The 17,350-nt window shown below is 42.5% G+C and overlaps 1 protein-coding gene across 3 annotated transcripts in view; it reads right to left on the minus strand.

Moving 5' to 3' along the window:
* The window catches only part of LOC126407800 (FERM domain-containing protein 5), an 87,186-nt gene extending 70,376 nt beyond the window's left edge, over nt 1-16,810 (minus strand). For all 3 annotated transcript variants that reach the window (XM_050073019.1, XM_050073020.1, XM_050073018.1), the window contains exon 1: nt 16,456-16,810. In XM_050073019.1, the coding sequence (XP_049928976.1) occupies nt 16,456-16,557 (102 nt within the window). In that variant the 5' untranslated portion in view covers nt 16,558-16,810. The remainder of the gene's footprint in view (nt 1-16,455) is intronic.
* Between the last annotated feature and the right edge of the window lie 540 nt (nt 16,811-17,350).

The raw sequence follows: 17,350 nt of genomic DNA on the forward strand, positions 1-17,350 counted from the left end.
ACCGCACGTCTACCTGTGTGAGCCACTGAGACTCACAGAGCGCACAGCTTTCCTCAGGTATTAGTAAATTACCTCAGCATCCAGGTAACATTTTGATTTGGGCTGACCTGAGACAACTGGTTACCCTCGGCTTGCCTTGAAAATACCCAAACATATTTATCAATGTTTCTTGTTCTTTTTCCACAAGTCTACAAACATATTCAGTGCCACATTACAGTCTGCACAACACTGCACACTGACAAAGCTGAAATCGAAAATACCAGAATATAGGCAAATGAAGAAAAAGTCCTCAAGTCCACTTTGACAACACATAGGTCATATTCAGAAAAAACTGCAAAAAAAACCATGAGCAAAAAAAAGAAACATTTACAAATAAATGAACTGCCATGATTGCAAACAAACAACTAGGGCTACCTGCTCAAGTCAGAGAACCTTAAGTCGACTGACATTGCTTCAAGTCGAACAGTCATTTTGACATTTCCAAGGGACAATAAAACTGGTAAACACACTAATATCTATCTCCAATAATATCAGAATGTTAAATCTGTAATTGCATCACATTTCTTTGTCGTGTTTGTGCTGTCAAAGTGACAAATTTGTCTCTTAATTTGTTTATGGATTGTTTGTCTCTGCTTTGTGCCTTGTTGTGAGCCTTCCATCAGAGAATGACGCTTCATATGATGCAGTGGCAAACTTATAAGACTCCTTTGACTTGAAAGGCGATAAAACTGTAGCACAGTATGAGCAACACAATCAATCCAAGATACATCAGTGAATCTTCCAAGAGCGTTTGTACGCAGGGCACCGACAGATCAGATAATGATCGTCACAGAATGTGTTCATGATTCATTAGCTTTGCATTGTGCTTGAGGCAGCATGTGGGCGGAGGTGGCTGGGCCAGCTCCTCTGTAGAGTTTATTCTCTGTACCTGCACTGAGGAGTGACTTGAGCTAAAAATAGCTGAGCTCACCACAAACTGGACCACAGCGTGATCAGCATCAAAATAACCACGTCCCACAGGACACCTAATTGATCTCTGTATTTGATTGGACTGCTCCACACTTCAATGCATTCCAATTAGGACAGCTCAAATGATAGATGGATAGTTATGATTTTGGGAAAACCAGCTCTGTTTGCAGTCTAGATTTGCAGTTTTGCCTTATAAAGAGGATACCACCTTTAGGCAAACCACTGCAAATGATAAAACAATACTCCCAATAAAAGAGAACAAAAGCTGAATATTTTATCTACTCTAATATATTTACAAAATATTATACAAACAGAAACAACTGAGAATATGTGTGAATGTTTTTGTACTGTTCTCTTACCACTTTATATGATATGATACTCTATTGAAGCTGCTCCTCCCCTCTTGCTCTGTATGTGCAGCCAAAGAGGCCCGGGGCAAACAATCACTCTTCCCTTCCAAATGAGTTGGGAGACTGACGTGCTGGGTAGCTGTGCAAACAGCCCTTTATTCCCCCTTAGCGGCACCTGTCTCCCACCCTGGGGACGGTGGAGAGCTCCATGAACACCATTTATTGAGAGGGAAGCACCACTGTTGAAACAAACCCCTCCAGACTGCTATTCTGCTGCCATATGGTACACCTCTGTCTGTGTACTCAGCCAAAACAAAGACACAGAGCTGCGACCAAAGGCTGAAATTATTTCCTGGGGTCTTTCCTTTGTACAAATTCTGCAGATTTTCAGGACTTTCGCAGCTCATATCATAAGCACACAGCACACAAAGAGAAAAATAAGACAGTTCTCTATCATTTTTTTCATCAATTGCTGCTGCTTGAGAGGTAATTTTGAAGCCACAAATGCAGCCAAGTTATTTTTTAAAGCATCATCTCAATGTTTTGTCATGTGGCACCCAAGTCCTCTTCATTTTTTTTTTTTTTTTATAACAAGTTCAGGCATTGGGGAGCGTAATATACAGACTATGTGCATGCCACAAAAATGGACACTCTTAAGATGCTGTTGTTATTTTTGGCCATGATAGCAGCACGGCTCTAGGGACAGCAGTGCCGCTCTGATAGTTGATCTCTCCACCACTTTGGTCCAGACTAATATAGCACAACAACTTTTACATTGATTGAAATGAAAGTCTGTACTGACATTCATGGCCCCCAGAGGATGAACCATATTGACTTCTTGATTCCCCGACTTCTCATCTGGCACCACCAGCAGGTCTAAGTTTTCAATTACACCCTGGGGAAATATCTCAACATCTACAGGATGGACTGGCACAGAAGCAAAACAAACATTCATAGTTCCCACATGATGCACTCGAGAACCTTTAGGGATCCCCTGACTAAGCAGCATTACGTTCAATTTGACCAATCCTTTGGTTTATGACCACAAACTGCACACCACTTATCCAATATAATGTATCACAGCATAAATAGCTACAATCAATTTCCAATTCCCATCCTACAAAGGCATTCATCAACCTTGGCTGTACTCTGTGTTTAGTTTTAATCAGCAAACATTAGCATGCTAAAATGCTAAGCTATGGTGGTGAACAAGGTAAGCATCATACCTACTAAAACTTCCACGTTAGCAGTATCATTGTGTTTTTTATGCTAGCATTAGCATTTAGCTGACAGCACTCCTGTGACTAAGTGGGGGCTCACAGAGACACTAGCCTGGCTGTGGGCTCTGAGACTTACATGCACAGGATTTTGTACCTACTTTTCCACAGTTCTGACAGGATTTTATGGATTCTGTCGAGTTGTAAATGCCACAGGCTTTCACTTCTCATAGGCTTTCACAAAACTGACTTTCCACACTAGTGGACAGCCTGTTGGGATGTTAAAGTAAAGTTAATGCACATCGTGTAAATCCTATGCCTTTTTGTATCTACTTATTCCAAAGATGAATCTTACATAAAATACTGGCATTAGACTGTAGTTACTGAAAGCTCCCTGTGAAATGGACAAAGTACAAGACGGGACACTAAAGCAGCAAGTCATCTCTTCCAACACAGAGCAGAGGAGTGCATCTGATGGCTCTGAAGATATCAGATGCTCTATCCAGTCAGTCATGATGACACGAACACCCCCAGAGACACAATCATCGTGACAATCATATGCACAACTGTTAAATCCTAAACCCATGTCACTACTTGGCCTGAAAACCCATTTTCCTCGTCACAGCAATGCAGTTGTTCAGCACTTACGCCGTTCCTAATGTGATTTTCTCGCTCTAGATGTGGGAAAGGTCTCCTGTTGCAATTACAAACATTATAGGGCACAAAATGGAATTTTCTAAACAAAATGAAAAGATGTGTGTGTGATTAAGTCCGCTATGTACTCAATCTCCAGTGGAGTCAGTGAGGCTTGCAGGCAAATGGAGACAGAGGGCACTGAGGAGAGGCGATGAGATACCCAGATAACAAGTCTCTATCTTGGCTTGTTGTCTAATACATCCAGACATACAACCTAATGAACCAGGAATAATGAGAATGTTTTTCCTTAACTGATTTTTAGCAGCTGTTGTGGCTGAGGGAGGAAGACACCTGGGAAATATCTTGTGACAGGCAGTGCGTGTCCTGGTCATTGAGGCCGGCCTGGCTGGTTTCCAGGTTGGCCAGCCAATCAGAGACTGAATAGATTAGAAAAACGTTCCACATGAGTAACTCAGAGAAGTAATGTGATAAAGGTATGAATGATCTATGATTTTTCCTTGTAATGCTGTTATGTGACGACTAGACAATCTCTTATCGAGAGCTAGGGCTGCAACTAACTAACACATTTTTAAAGGTATACTATGCAGAATTGTTGGTTACTGTTTGTGAACATGCTAGCCAGCCAAATCCAGATTTACTCTCGTTTGGCATTTCATCTCGCTATATTTGTGTTTCTTTAGCACTGTGTCTCTTGGTCGCCTGCTGCTTACACTCTGGCACCTGGTCGCTACCTTTTTTATAAAGCCCCAACCTCATCTGAGGACTGTGGGGTACATGCCCATAAACGTCCTGAACACAGAAAATAAGACGAGAAATGAGAGAGATTATTTATGTACGAGTCTAAGCATTATTTTGTCGAACAATCCTGTGCGGTATATCTTTAAGTTTGGCCCATTAGTAAGGTAATCGACATCTAAATCAGTATTCTAATACTCAACTTAACGCAAATCTACAATGAGCTTGGCAAATCACCTGAAAACAGCTTATCTGTCTCGCAAAGTATTGTTTTTTTCTAGCTATTTGATTTAGTTTAGTTTAGTTTAGTTTGTTTGATTTATAAGATGACAGTGTGCAATGACATGAAATTTCCATCTGTAGTCCTACACATAACAAGTAGACACAATAAATAAAAATAAAGTTCAAGGTGCAATGCAGACTACAGTAAATCCATGTGCCTAACAAAATTGAAGCAGTATGTACACACTGCATAGTACAAAATACAATATAAAAAACACAGTGGCTACCTTGTAAAGTGACCAGGGCACCAGTGCAGGTGTCTTACACAATAAAAAAAAGTAAGTACACACTGCACGGTACAGAATAAAATATAGAACACACAATAACGACCTTATAAATCATCATTATGGCTAATGTTACTGCAACCCACATGCTAACAAAGTGGCTAACTGTCATGCTATAATAGGTGCAACAGCTGAAAACTGCCCGACTTATGTCTCATCTCTCATTACCCACCCTCTGGACATTACAACTTCCAATAGCCCACGGTGACATCTTGCAATTACTTGCCTTGTCTGACCAACAGTCTCAGGGCAAAACTTAGGATCCAAGACAGAAAGACAGAAAAGGATAAGATTCTCATATTTGAGATCAAATATTCAGAAAACTAAAAGTCTTAAAATTACTGATCTGTCTGCAAATAAAACATATCTTCATATATGTTGAATGTAGAAAAAAATCAAATAGATACAAATACAGCTGAAGCAGAAATGTATGGTAAATCAGCTGAGCTATGAAGAACATGTCAGAAAGGACCAAGTGAAAATCTACAATCCCTGAAGACAGGAGCACACGTAGCTGCCTGCCAACCTTCATTCTCATGCATTACATTAAAGTATATTTTATAAACTGGACAGAATAATCATCCATTGGCAAACACTACTGTTACTATTTCTAAACAAAACACATTTGCTGATTTGACCCAGAACCTGCAGTGGACAGCTGGCTTTGTGTCTGCGGCTTGTTGTGTATTTTCACTGGCCAGCCTCTTTGTCTCCTGTGTGTGTTCATCTATCTCCTCTCCAGAGACACTCATCTCTTCTGACTGCTGCGCTGACACACACACAAAGGAAAAGGAGACTGATTGCATGCGTGAATAGCTGTTAGTGTAATCTGCAGGCCCAGACACACGTGGAACAACGGGAGCCACCCAGGTCTTTTTATTTGATTCTAAGATGGAAAAACGCATTGACTGATGGATGATATGGCATGATGCAAATATACTAAACGCACACAGACACACACTGTGCGAGCATACAGTGCTAACACACACAAATAATGACTCTCATAAAGCAACTCAGCCTGTCATCTATCGACCCAGCGGAAAACATAACTCCCTCTCTGGAGGAAAATTGTCCAGAGTGGGTGGCAAATTAGACTTTGATAAATTAAACATTGAAAGGGTGATTTTTCAACTATAAATAACAAAAACAACCAGCCCGCCCTGGTCTCAACGTCTTGTTGCACCAATACACACGGCTCTCTTCAAGCTACCTCCGCTCTCCGCCTTTCTCGTTTTCATAAGCGGATTTGTTCAACTGTGCTGAGGCACACCTGAGAGACGGCACGCATTGTCACTCCTTTGAACAGAGAGATAAAAGACAGTCAAGGAGAGCAGGAGTGAGACCCGCAGAAAACAGTCGTGCACTCTCAGTGCTGCTCAAGTGGTGCTCTTCATAAGCTCTTGGCCACATCCACATGAAGATGACAGGATCTTGTATTTCTCTTAGAGCTAGACACTCGTTTGTAAGAGTGCAGATGGCTTTCCTTGGTGAGCACTTTTACTATGATGCTCAAAATCAGCCATCTTCCTCCTGGCAAACAGCACCAACCTGCCGGCTGCTGTTGCTTCACGGAGAACTTTCACTCCATCCTTAAGACTTTATATAGTAGTAGTACTGCTGTTATTCCTCCTTTATATCATTGTAACTAAAAAATATTGTGAAGGTTATTATGAATGTTATTGTTTTACTCATGCACTGGTGTTAAAGCAATCCTAATTTGGCACTAAGTTGCTAAGTGTGCCCGCAAAACAAGGCCCACATTAGATACCAGCGAGAATTCTCAGTGCTTAAATTTAATTCTATCGTTAACGTCAGCATTTCAGTTCAGACGCCTGAGTTTGTTGGACCACTTATACTTGTTTACACTAGGCACTGATGCACCAATCTGATTCACCATATCGAACTGTCACTATAATTAGGATCTGCCATGGCATGACCGATCCACATTATATACAATTTCTTTAACGATGTCATTATAAAATTCAGAGTTTCCACTATCAGTTACACTCATTCAGTCACAGCTGGTGTTTTTTGGTGCCACAGCAATAAAAATAATCTTACACTCAGTTCCAAGCAGAGAGGAGATTTTAAAGAGTCAAGTATCGACAGAGAAATAGTTGGATCTGTTAATCCCTTGCAGTTTTCCAAGTTCTACTATCAAATGCTCTCAGTAGTTTTATATTCTTGTCCAGGAGCGGAAACTTCCTTTGTCCTCCAGCTGCAGTGGACAGGTTGTGCATTCTGAGACTCCTTCATGCAAATCACCACTGCACCAAGCTGTAACTTAAATAACCTCTCCCATGATCACTGAAGGGATTTTGCTGACATTATGCTTTCTGTTTATTGCCCAACTCTTGGCAAACGAATATTGTGCATCAGATATTGGGAACCCGCTCATCTCTGAGAGGCGAGAAGCTGCTGCATGTGGTAGCAAACATCACATTGCATTAAATATTGCTCATAACATGGATCTTATGTGCAGCATTTAGTCTGCTGCTGAACTTCTCAACCCTTTTTGCATGTTTTATGTTTATGTTTTATTCATACATGACTCACTGTCTGGTGAAGTTAACTGTATTTTTTAAACACAACAATGTATAAAGTGGAAACTGAGGCTGCACTTATACAGTGCTTATATAAGGAGGAAATACGCTGTTTCCAAACAATAATTCCAACCACCTGCTTCACATAAAGCCCATAGGACCTGACAGGATTTTTTTATCTCTTACTGAATACATTATGTCTGATATTATACAGCCAACACAAAGTCATCATCATTCCAATCAAATTAATACACCATAAGTGAGGCTATGTTCACATTGCTGGGCTTAATGCTCAATTACAATTTTTCCCCCAGATCAGATCTGTCTGTCTTGACCAGGGACACTCAACTTGATTTGCCCGGGGGCTACTTCCGCAAAATGAAAGGAGGCCAGGGGCCAGTCACAGCAGCCCTCACAGGTCAGGGGTAGGCAGGGACGTTTCTAGGATGTGAGGACATTTGGGGCTTACATACAAAACATTTCCAGTGTAAATCCCTGGTCTAAACTGTTCAAGTTCATGTTAAAAGTGACCTATATCTGATATCAGTGTCAACAGATCTCTGCCCTGAAACACTTCACATGTGACCAATAACATCCCAAACTTAACACAACAATAAAAAATGTCACATTTGCAAAAAAAGGCATTTGGGGAAAAAAATGACTTAGTCCTGCAAGCTGTATCTCCCACATGATTTGCTGTGGAGGTCAAATGATGATTCCTCATACACTGAGGAGGGGACTGCCTGCTGTTGTGAGAGGCTGTTTCTCCGCCAACACTCCCAAACAGAAGCACTGGTTTATCATTATGCATAATAACATCATCGGACCTTTGTTTTCGGGATACTAGGCTGTGGTGAGGTGGGAAATTTTTCAGACTATTTAGGCTTTGGGATTATGAGCCATTGGAACAATGACATGAGCGTGAGAATAAACGCAGAGGCCATAGCTCCATCAGCAGCTAGTTCTGTGGAGAGAGTGTGTGTGTGAGGAGTCAGTAGTATGGACAAGGTTTATCCAAAACTTTAGGATGTCCAGGGCTGCGTTCCAATATCTCTGTCGGCACCTCACAACAGTGCTGTCATGACATGTAAACAAGCTGTCCCCATCAGAAAGTACCTACTGCAGCAGCAGCACAGCTACAGGAGCCGTCTGTGGTTACAATGGAACGCTACAACACTGTACGGTGAGGGACCTGCACCTGCACAGTTAAACAAGACGTGAATAAACATGAATGTGTGGAAAAAACACACATGAATTCTGTTATGATTGCTCTCACAGTGCTCGCATGGCCTGTGATCGGATATGTATCAGATTTAGGACCAGATATAAAAGTTGGATTTCTATATCCACACTACTCTGTGTCACCTGAGAGCAAAAAACTTGACTCAGATATTGCCTTATATCTCAATCTTCTGAAGCTAAATCTATGAGGATCCATGAATCGAGCTGCCTTTTTAAAACTGAACCACAAATCCAGTTTATATGAACACAGTCACTCTTGGAATAAGACTGGTATGAGCGTGTATAATGGGACAGCTTAAAGACAGAAAGAAACTAGTTGTCACCATACTTTAAAACATTTGGATATCCTGACATACAAACGATAACAATAGCAAATGATCTGTTCCTTTAACAGCAATGACCACACTGAAAACATTACAGAGGCGAGATCCCACAGAGCACGCTGAGTGGGTAAATCTGGTGAAGAGACAAATAAGACACGAGACACTGAGGCATGGATGGTGGAGAAGGGAGATGGAAGAAGGAGGGGAGGGACGGCAATCATTAGCTCAAAAAACCCTGCAGTGAGGCTGTGTGCCGCAGAACCACAAGCCCGACGGTACAGACGGAGAGAAAGAGGTGACCCATGGAGCAGACGAGGGCAGGTTGAAAGAGAGAAATAGCAGGGGGGACAAAAGGGAGAAAAGAGAAATATGTCACATAAAAATGGCTCACTTTTCCTCTAGAAAAAAAAAAATACTCCCTTGTAGGACATCAAACTTAAGTGACGCAATAAAGACTGAACTGAGAGTTGAAGATTAAATTAATCTTCCGTACCTCAGTCTTTATCAGCACTTCTCTGACTTTGCTCTGTTGGCTGATCGGCCGACAGAGGAGCGTCACGGCTGTCACACCACATCTGATTTCAGCTCGGCACCTGTCCTGAGAGCTGATGACACCCACATTATTACCAATTTCCATCACAAAGCAACTTTTGTGTTGGTGAGGGCGACCAGGGATTATTCACAAGTAACGACATTGTTGGGCTGACAGACAAAACATACGCATGCTCTGTGGTCTGTGGAATAGAATAAGAATCCAACTGCACAAAAAACACTATATTTCCAGCCTGCTGTTGTCAAACAAAAAGTGCCGTTGAGCTGTTTTTCACTGTGAGTGCGGCAGAACGAGCATATGCCTGTGTTTCCTCATTAGTCTGCAGAGGCACAGGGCCTTGAAGTACAGAGCTAGACAAAGGCTGGATTCTCTTATACAGCGGAGAGCCCTGTGGCCCAAAGACAAACAGGACTAGAGCGATGAGGATGGAGTACAGAGGAGAGGACAAAGAGTAAAGTCTGACTCTGGATAACAGCACACTAAAATTGTCTATTAAAGCTTTTCAGTAACACAGCAGTAAAAATAGAGTAAATAGTATTCAATCAGATTAAATGCTGGTAACCCTTTGGAGGAAAATCTTCCCAAACAACATATTTTTCGCTGCATAAAATCCCTAAACTAAAATGATGCTACAAAGACATCAGCAAAAGCAACTCCTCCTTGTTCTAAATGTGTATGTTTGAATACCATTGAGTAAATACGGCAGAAAATGCATTACAGTCATATCACAAAATCAAATTTCTGTGCCTTCCATTAGCAGCTGTCTGCAAAGCTGCGACTGAGCATGCTATGGTCCCAAAACAAAAACATTAGGGCTGTTACACAACAGAAATTGCTCAGCACAAAATGTGTCTCATTAAAAAACATAACCCAATATCAACGAAGGCTGTTACGCTGTCCTGCTTACAGTAAACGCTGAGCCTGATATAACATTGCAATTAAAATTCTGTTTGATACCAAATTGTGCTCCCAAACTTTTGAGGTCAGCGTTTGAAGAAAGCCCTTATCTGATTAACTCTCTGGCTTGAGGTGTTGCATCACTCCTGTGCATCATAACTGCAGGTTACAAACACCCTTTATTATCTGTAATTGATCAAAGCTTAACATGACACAGTTTTTCCCCCCGTTTAAACATGCTCTCCGAGACTTTCCCTTTCGCAATCCACACCAAGAGTTGCACTGCACCGTGTTAACTCATTTATGAGGCCACTGAAGTATATAAATATCACCAACAAGCTGTGCAATCTGTTTGCATTACTACGGCTGTAGGCTATTTCCTGTTAAAGTGAACCTTGGCCTGATAGGGGAGGAAGGATCATCAACAGTGCTCTGCTCTTGTCCACTTCTCTTATTAGCAGACCAGTCACCACAGGAATATATCACTCCAGCAGGACGTTTAATATTCATGTTTCCAGGTGGAGCATAACCTCAGGCCCCTCTCTGTTTCCCTTTGTCACACAATACATCCCAAACAGCACAATGGAGGGCTCAGCAGACTGCTACCGACACACTGACAGACTGCTTGCCTGCTCTCCATCCAGCCCACACACACACATACACAGACACACACACAAAGAGACACTGGGGAATATGAGAGGGCCATTTGGTGAGGCAAATCCAAACAAGCTCTGCAACCGCATTTAGTGGCCTTTGCAAGCATCTTGATGTAATAGTGCAACAAATTGAGAACGTGTTTATGTGTATGAGCTTGTGTTTTAATGAGAGCATGGCCAAAGAGTCATGTTGCATCTCATCTTCAGCTAAGCTCTGTCATGAATCCCAATAAGCTAATGTAAAGTATAATTTCCCAGTAATACCCCGCTGGTATATCAGAGCTGTGTGTGAGACAGCAATGACACACAAGGGTGAAGATTAAGGACCACATCCAAAGGCATCAACAGAGCAGCAGCCCTTCGCAACCTTGACATGATGCACCAGCTCTTTCATTATCATCAAGACGTGACTGATAAAGTATAGCTGGCAAGTGGTTGCTCCCACATGTCAAATCCCCACGAGAGATTGGAGAGGGCTGCAAGCCGGGGCTGCCCTGCCCTGCTGTCTAGATAGACGCTTCAGTGATGTAATCCTTAATCGCAAGCAGCCATGCGCCACAGGTTCAGCCAATCGTGATGCTGGTGCGCAGTGATGCTGGTAAACACAAGTGACGTTCTCCTGAGGTTACTCCTCATGAAACATTCAGGCCTAGCACACATTTTAATCATTCATATGAAGCATAGCAACAGTGTGTCTGCCGCCATGAGCACTGAACACACACCTGCACACAGACACACACAGAGGTGTGCATTCTTCCAAACCTGGCACACTGCATGCCTATCAGACCTGGTGCACGACACCTCTGAAGGTCCTGACAGTGTAAAGTCAGCAAGGACCTGCAGTCACAAGGGATGTTTTTAGTGTCACATGGACACTGCAGCTAAAACTGTAATAACTATAAATAAAACACTTTTGCTCTGAGCATTCACTGATGAAGATGTTGAGTACAAGCAAACCACCGAAAATAAAAACAGTTAAAATAAATTGCACTTAGAGCTGGGTAGCAAAACTATTCTTTTTTTATGTAGCAACTGAAAGCGGCTGAGATGTAGCCGTAGCCCTGAGTACACATGCCGCGTTTTTTGTGCCCTATAATCCATTGTATTCAACGTAGATGCTGGAAGGTGCGCTTAATAGCAAGAGCAACGCTGCTGCCGCACACAAGCGTTCCTATGCGCCTTTTATAAAGGACGAGACAGTTTCACCCTGATATAAACAAAGTTCAAATTCTGTAACACAACACACTCCGCATGTCATGTGACAACAAACAACCAATCACACCTGCTAAAAATCTTCCCTTTCTCCTGTAAACACAAGTCGATGATGAATATGGAGAACAAGTTGATTATTTTAGTGCAGGGCGACCCAGAGCTTTACATCTGTCACACAGACAACATTTTAGCCCTAAAACAAACTTGAATATATATAGCAAGCTTTATAAACACTGCACACACACAAAACTAGGCCTGAAAGAGGCATATGCCACTTCCCACGTTAAAGTTGTGATCTATACAAACAGACTTGATGGGAGAAACTTTGCTTACGAACATTTCTGAGACAGGAAATTGGCGATGCAAATGGTGAGGTGGAAGCCCAAATGTAGAAATTGTCAAATATTTTTTTGGTGCACACCATTTATGGCTTTTGTCTGTACGTAAATTTTTAGTATGGATCCTACGCATTGTTTTATAAATAAGACCCCAGCTCTGCACCCAGGATTTCTGGTGAATAGGCTATAATATGGAGTTAGTTATGGTCGCTTGGCAACCTCAGACACAACCTGCCTCTAATTCCTTGAAAGTTGACACAGAGCAAGCACGAGAGTAGCACCCAGCACCCAACCACGTGTCTTCCAAGCGGATAAAAACGCAGCATGTGTGATGGCCCTAAGGTATCAAAGAAGTATCATTTTGGTACAGGCCTATTTCACAGCAGACATTTTAACATGCCATACTGGGAAAAGCGCAGGTGTTACTAATAACATTAACTCTGTTCTACTTAAGTGTCCCAGTAAACCATGACAGTGTGACAGTGAGCCTGCAGGCACATTACCAGGACCCTGAAACTGAAGCAGCTAAATGGAATTCAGCCATCATTAATTCTATTTACACCTGTGCTTTTCATACTGTGACTTCTTAAAAAGGGTCTTTTAGTAACAAAACTTGGATATCGTATCTGCACTAGTATCTAAATGCTGAAATGATACCCTGCCCTATATGCACTTGCCAATTTTCCAACACAACACACATGTGAGTTTCAACAGCAGGCACAGAAAATCTACGATGATAATGACATCACAGGAGGTACAAGGCTGAATGTGTGTCAGGGGAACAGTAGGACAGTCCCGAGAAGATCGTCTTGGTTGGCGTGGGCCTGGCATTAGTCACCTCACCACCACTTCCCTCCAATGGCATTCAGGAAATAAATTACCTTCCTGTGAGCGCTAACGGCCGAGTCTTTGTCAGGGCCTTTGGAAGGTGGAATCCTGACCAGTGAGTGATCTCACATTTTGTCAGGGTAACTGTGGAGTCACCGTAGCAACAGCTGAGACCCTGGCACCGTGCTTCAAAGTAAAGCACCCCTCACACACAGACTCCCATCCCCCGGCAGTCTCCTCACCAAGATTTCAGCACACATCGGGAGAACTTGTCCAGCACTGATTTTGGACACAGCAGTGGTGAAAGAGTGAGAAGTCCTGCACTTACTCTTTTGCTATCTTAGAACAGACCCCATTTTCTTATATTTTTACTTTGGGGTTGATAAGTGAGCTGAAAGCTGGTGGTTGTAGTTCCCTCAAACAAAACAGTTATTAGAACACCAAAGGAAATCACAGGTTTCACAGGGTGCACGCTATAATTAACTCTGTATGTGGAGTGGGCCAGATCACTGTGCTGACAGCCATTCAATAAATCCGTAATTAATTAGAAGCACAACGACAAAACACCGGGGGTTTTCGAAATGCATATCAGATTTGCACTAATGGAGGAGAAAATAAGTGCAATCTACATCCTGCGTCATCTTTATAAGCATCTAAAGAAATAATAAGCAAAAACATGGGAAAATGCAAACTGTCAGACACAACAGGACTCGGGTGGAAGCAAGCTTAAACACACCCTACTCTTTCTATAAAAAAATAGCTGCTCAGAAAGTCGAACAATCCTTTCAGAGATAAACAATGGTTTCCCTGTATCTGTAGACACTGTCTTTCTCGCTCTCTTTCTGCCTCTTCCCCCAACACAAAACTAACAATACCTTTTCAATAGTTTCACTGTGACAACAAGCTACAGACACTTTAAGAATGGAGATCCAGAAGAAATATCGGCAACTGAATGTGTAACAGTGGCATATTTGGGGCTTCTTTATATACACAAGCTGAGAGATGAAACTTTTAAGGCAAACTGGGGACAAACAACCTGCATTTAGATGTCTTAGACTCATCAATATTGCATCTGACAGAGCTAAATTAGAATAGTGTTTGAGTTGCGTCAGCAGCAGAACCAAAAACAATGAGGGTGTATGCTGTATTCTTAGTTGGTGAACCACTTGGTTTTGTCTCTGATTAACTAGATGGTATTTTCTTTTAAATTTGGTTGATCTGTTAATCTGTTATTCAGACATGACACAAATGTGAGGCGATGCTTAAGTCTGACTCTCTGCTGCAACACTGCATTAAAATCACAGAGCAGAAGAGGCCTGAGGGCAACAGAGGATTTCAGGCACTTCCATCAACCTGCGACTAGATGAGAGCTAAATCTACAGGGCTACGTAATGATGAGCGCTCACTTTTTCCTCCTCCAAACATAGTGGAAAGATCCATAATTCATCAAAGCAAAACTTAAGTTCATGCATTACAGCTGCCGCTGCTCTAAAAAGATGGGACACATTTTCTGCCCTTCTTCTGAAAGCTCTCAATGCTCAGCTATGGTGCACACATATTTTGTGTTTCTAATTTCTGGTTTCTGCTGAAGGTGGTTTTATAAGTGCAGACACCATGGGGATGACCCTGTCATTGAGGAAGTTGATACCTGGTTCAATGTCGGAGAAAGGAAGAGGCTAACAAAAGTCAGGGGCAAATCTGAATTTGGAGCCATTAAAACAGTTTAGGGAAACGATCAGAGTGTAACGGAAAAAGGTACAGGAGGAATAAATTCTCAGCTCAGTGGAAAGAGGACAGGAAGGTGAAAAAGTGAAAGGGGGAAAGAGGGAGATCATGTGAGACTGAGAATATATGACCTAGTTATGCCTCTTACTTTGCATTTCCTAGTCTATGTGTCCCTGGTATCCTGGGTGATTTTGCTTTTTGGCAGGCCAGAAGCCTGCAGGGAAGATAGGGCAAAGTTTGAACTAAAAGAGGAATACGCTTCAGCGGTGTGCCCAGTCAGGTGGATTAGCCCTCAGCCTCCCACGGCCAGGTTAGACAGAAAGATAGTCAGGATGCCAGACAGTCACAGCAGAGCCGGAGCACTCTCCTCTTTCACTCCACTCCCCTTCTTCCAGCCTGCTGACGTCAGCCACCCAGACCACACGACTCTGCTGCAAACAGCACACCTGCTGGCTTCACAGTCCATCTGGCCCAGCTCCATCTCTGGCCCAGCTCTCCAAGCAGAAACGCAGGTCTGTTTACAACCTGGGCACACAGTCACGATCCTACAGTAATTGCAGTATCTATTTCACGCTTGCTTGTGGGAGAAAAGAGGAGCGACTGTGGTATAGCCTCCCTCTGATATCAGATATCCAAGTGACAAGAATCATGCATGTCTTCTTAATGTTCCATTGCAGGTTGAATGTGCCCCCTGTATGCTGTGGAGCGGCTTTAATGCGTCCACATGTTGCTGACTAGTTGGAGAATTCTCTGAGGATTTCCTTACACCTCTTTCCTACAACTGTACAGCATCCACAAAGGGAACGATTTTGTGTTGTAATTGATGTGACAGGCCCTCTCACCTACTTTTTATGAAATCAGCATGAATAGAAAACTGCGAAATCATCAAAGCAATGCTTGTAGTGGTGAGACAAAAGGCAGAGAGAGAGACGTTTTTAATATCAGGGCCTTGTTCTGTTTTCATCTTTACAAGCTGTCTCCACTGACAATATCAATAGTTTGTTTTCCACAGTGGTAAATGACGATTTTATAAAGGAAAATGTCTTACATTTACACAGTAATGCAGTGGTCACTAAACAATAACATTAAAAATATGTTGTGCGGATCTGCAAGAGCCACACTGTGTAACTTGGTAGGCATGTTCTCCAGGGCAGCAAAGGGATACCCTGTGTGCATTATTGATGTCAGAGGTTCAAGGGAAACTGCATGAGCAGCAACACTAACTGATGATAATTAATACCAACAAGCAACACTGCCTCAAGCAAAGATACAAACTGACACATTGGAAAAATAATCCTGCCTTTCTGTCATGAATTTCAGTAATTTGCTTTTGACATCCCATCAACCAGAGCTTGAGGGAGCTGCCATGTCTGTCCTACAAAGCTCTCTGAAAGCTAAATTCACTCACTGGCAATAATGGGTTACGTGAGGGAAATACATCAGCCTATAATATAAAATAACTCGCCATGATTCTATTCAGTGTCTATATTGTCTCTTGGTAGGCACCAGCAGTGGGACATGCAGGCACTTGCTTGTTGTCCCTCTGCTCACACACTCGCTATTTCTGTCTGCCAGGTCAGACACAATTGCATCGTTATTCATTGCCCTGTGGAGTGGATAAACTGTGGTCGACAGGTGACTAACCTGAATGGTGCACGTATATTCCGTATCATCCAGCAGTCTGACGGTGCAGCTGTATTCCCGCTCAAGATTCCTGATGCTGCCACTCATGAATCGGCTCAACATCTTCTCAGAGAATCGCTGCTCTGCGTCTAGGACCAGAACAATAAACTCAACACCAAGCGTGCAAGTGAATGTCACATTGACCACAATCCCCGGCCCCCTAAACGACCAGCAGCCACAGATTCAGCCGCCGAGGCTTGCACCATTGTTGTCCCGTTAAGTTCTCGTGCAGTGGGCCCGTGCTAAAAGGCAGAATCCAAGGATGCCTGCATCCAGATCCAGAGGCAGCTCAGCCCTGTTGTGTGTCTGTGGTAGAGCCGAGGATTATCTCTCACCATTCACCGCTGCCACTTGAGCAAGCGGGCGGGTCCCAATGAAAACTGACGTCAAAGTGAGCCAACGGGAGCGTGTGGTGTTCTCTCTGCGCTTTAATGTCCAATATTCTTTTTTCTTATGTCGCAATTTACCCCGACACACAGCAACCAATGACCAACTATATTAAAATTGAGTCCTGTGTGTGAAATATCCTCCACAGACTTACAATTAAACATAGTGTCATGTTTTATTTATGTTGCAAAACTAGTGGGTGATGACTGCAGTGCCTTATCCCTTTAAACCAAAAGCTGTGATGATAAAGTGCATCCAACTGAATAATTATAAATAGTAAAAGCTGTGATGAGCCCCATAAACAAAACCTGAGTAGAAAATATCTGTACATATTGCAGGGTTCATCCAAAACCATAGCAGACTGAACCTAAAATCATTGGCCTCTGGTATCATAGCACTCTAGTGGCTTTCTTTAAATGTATATAGTTTTGTCAAACTTGAGTAAGCCATCCTGAAAGGGGGACAAGAC

Source organism: Epinephelus moara, chromosome 20, assembly GCF_006386435.1.
Source record: "Epinephelus moara isolate mb chromosome 20, YSFRI_EMoa_1.0, whole genome shotgun sequence".
Classification (NCBI taxonomy): Eukaryota; Metazoa; Chordata; class Actinopteri; order Perciformes; family Serranidae; genus Epinephelus; species Epinephelus moara.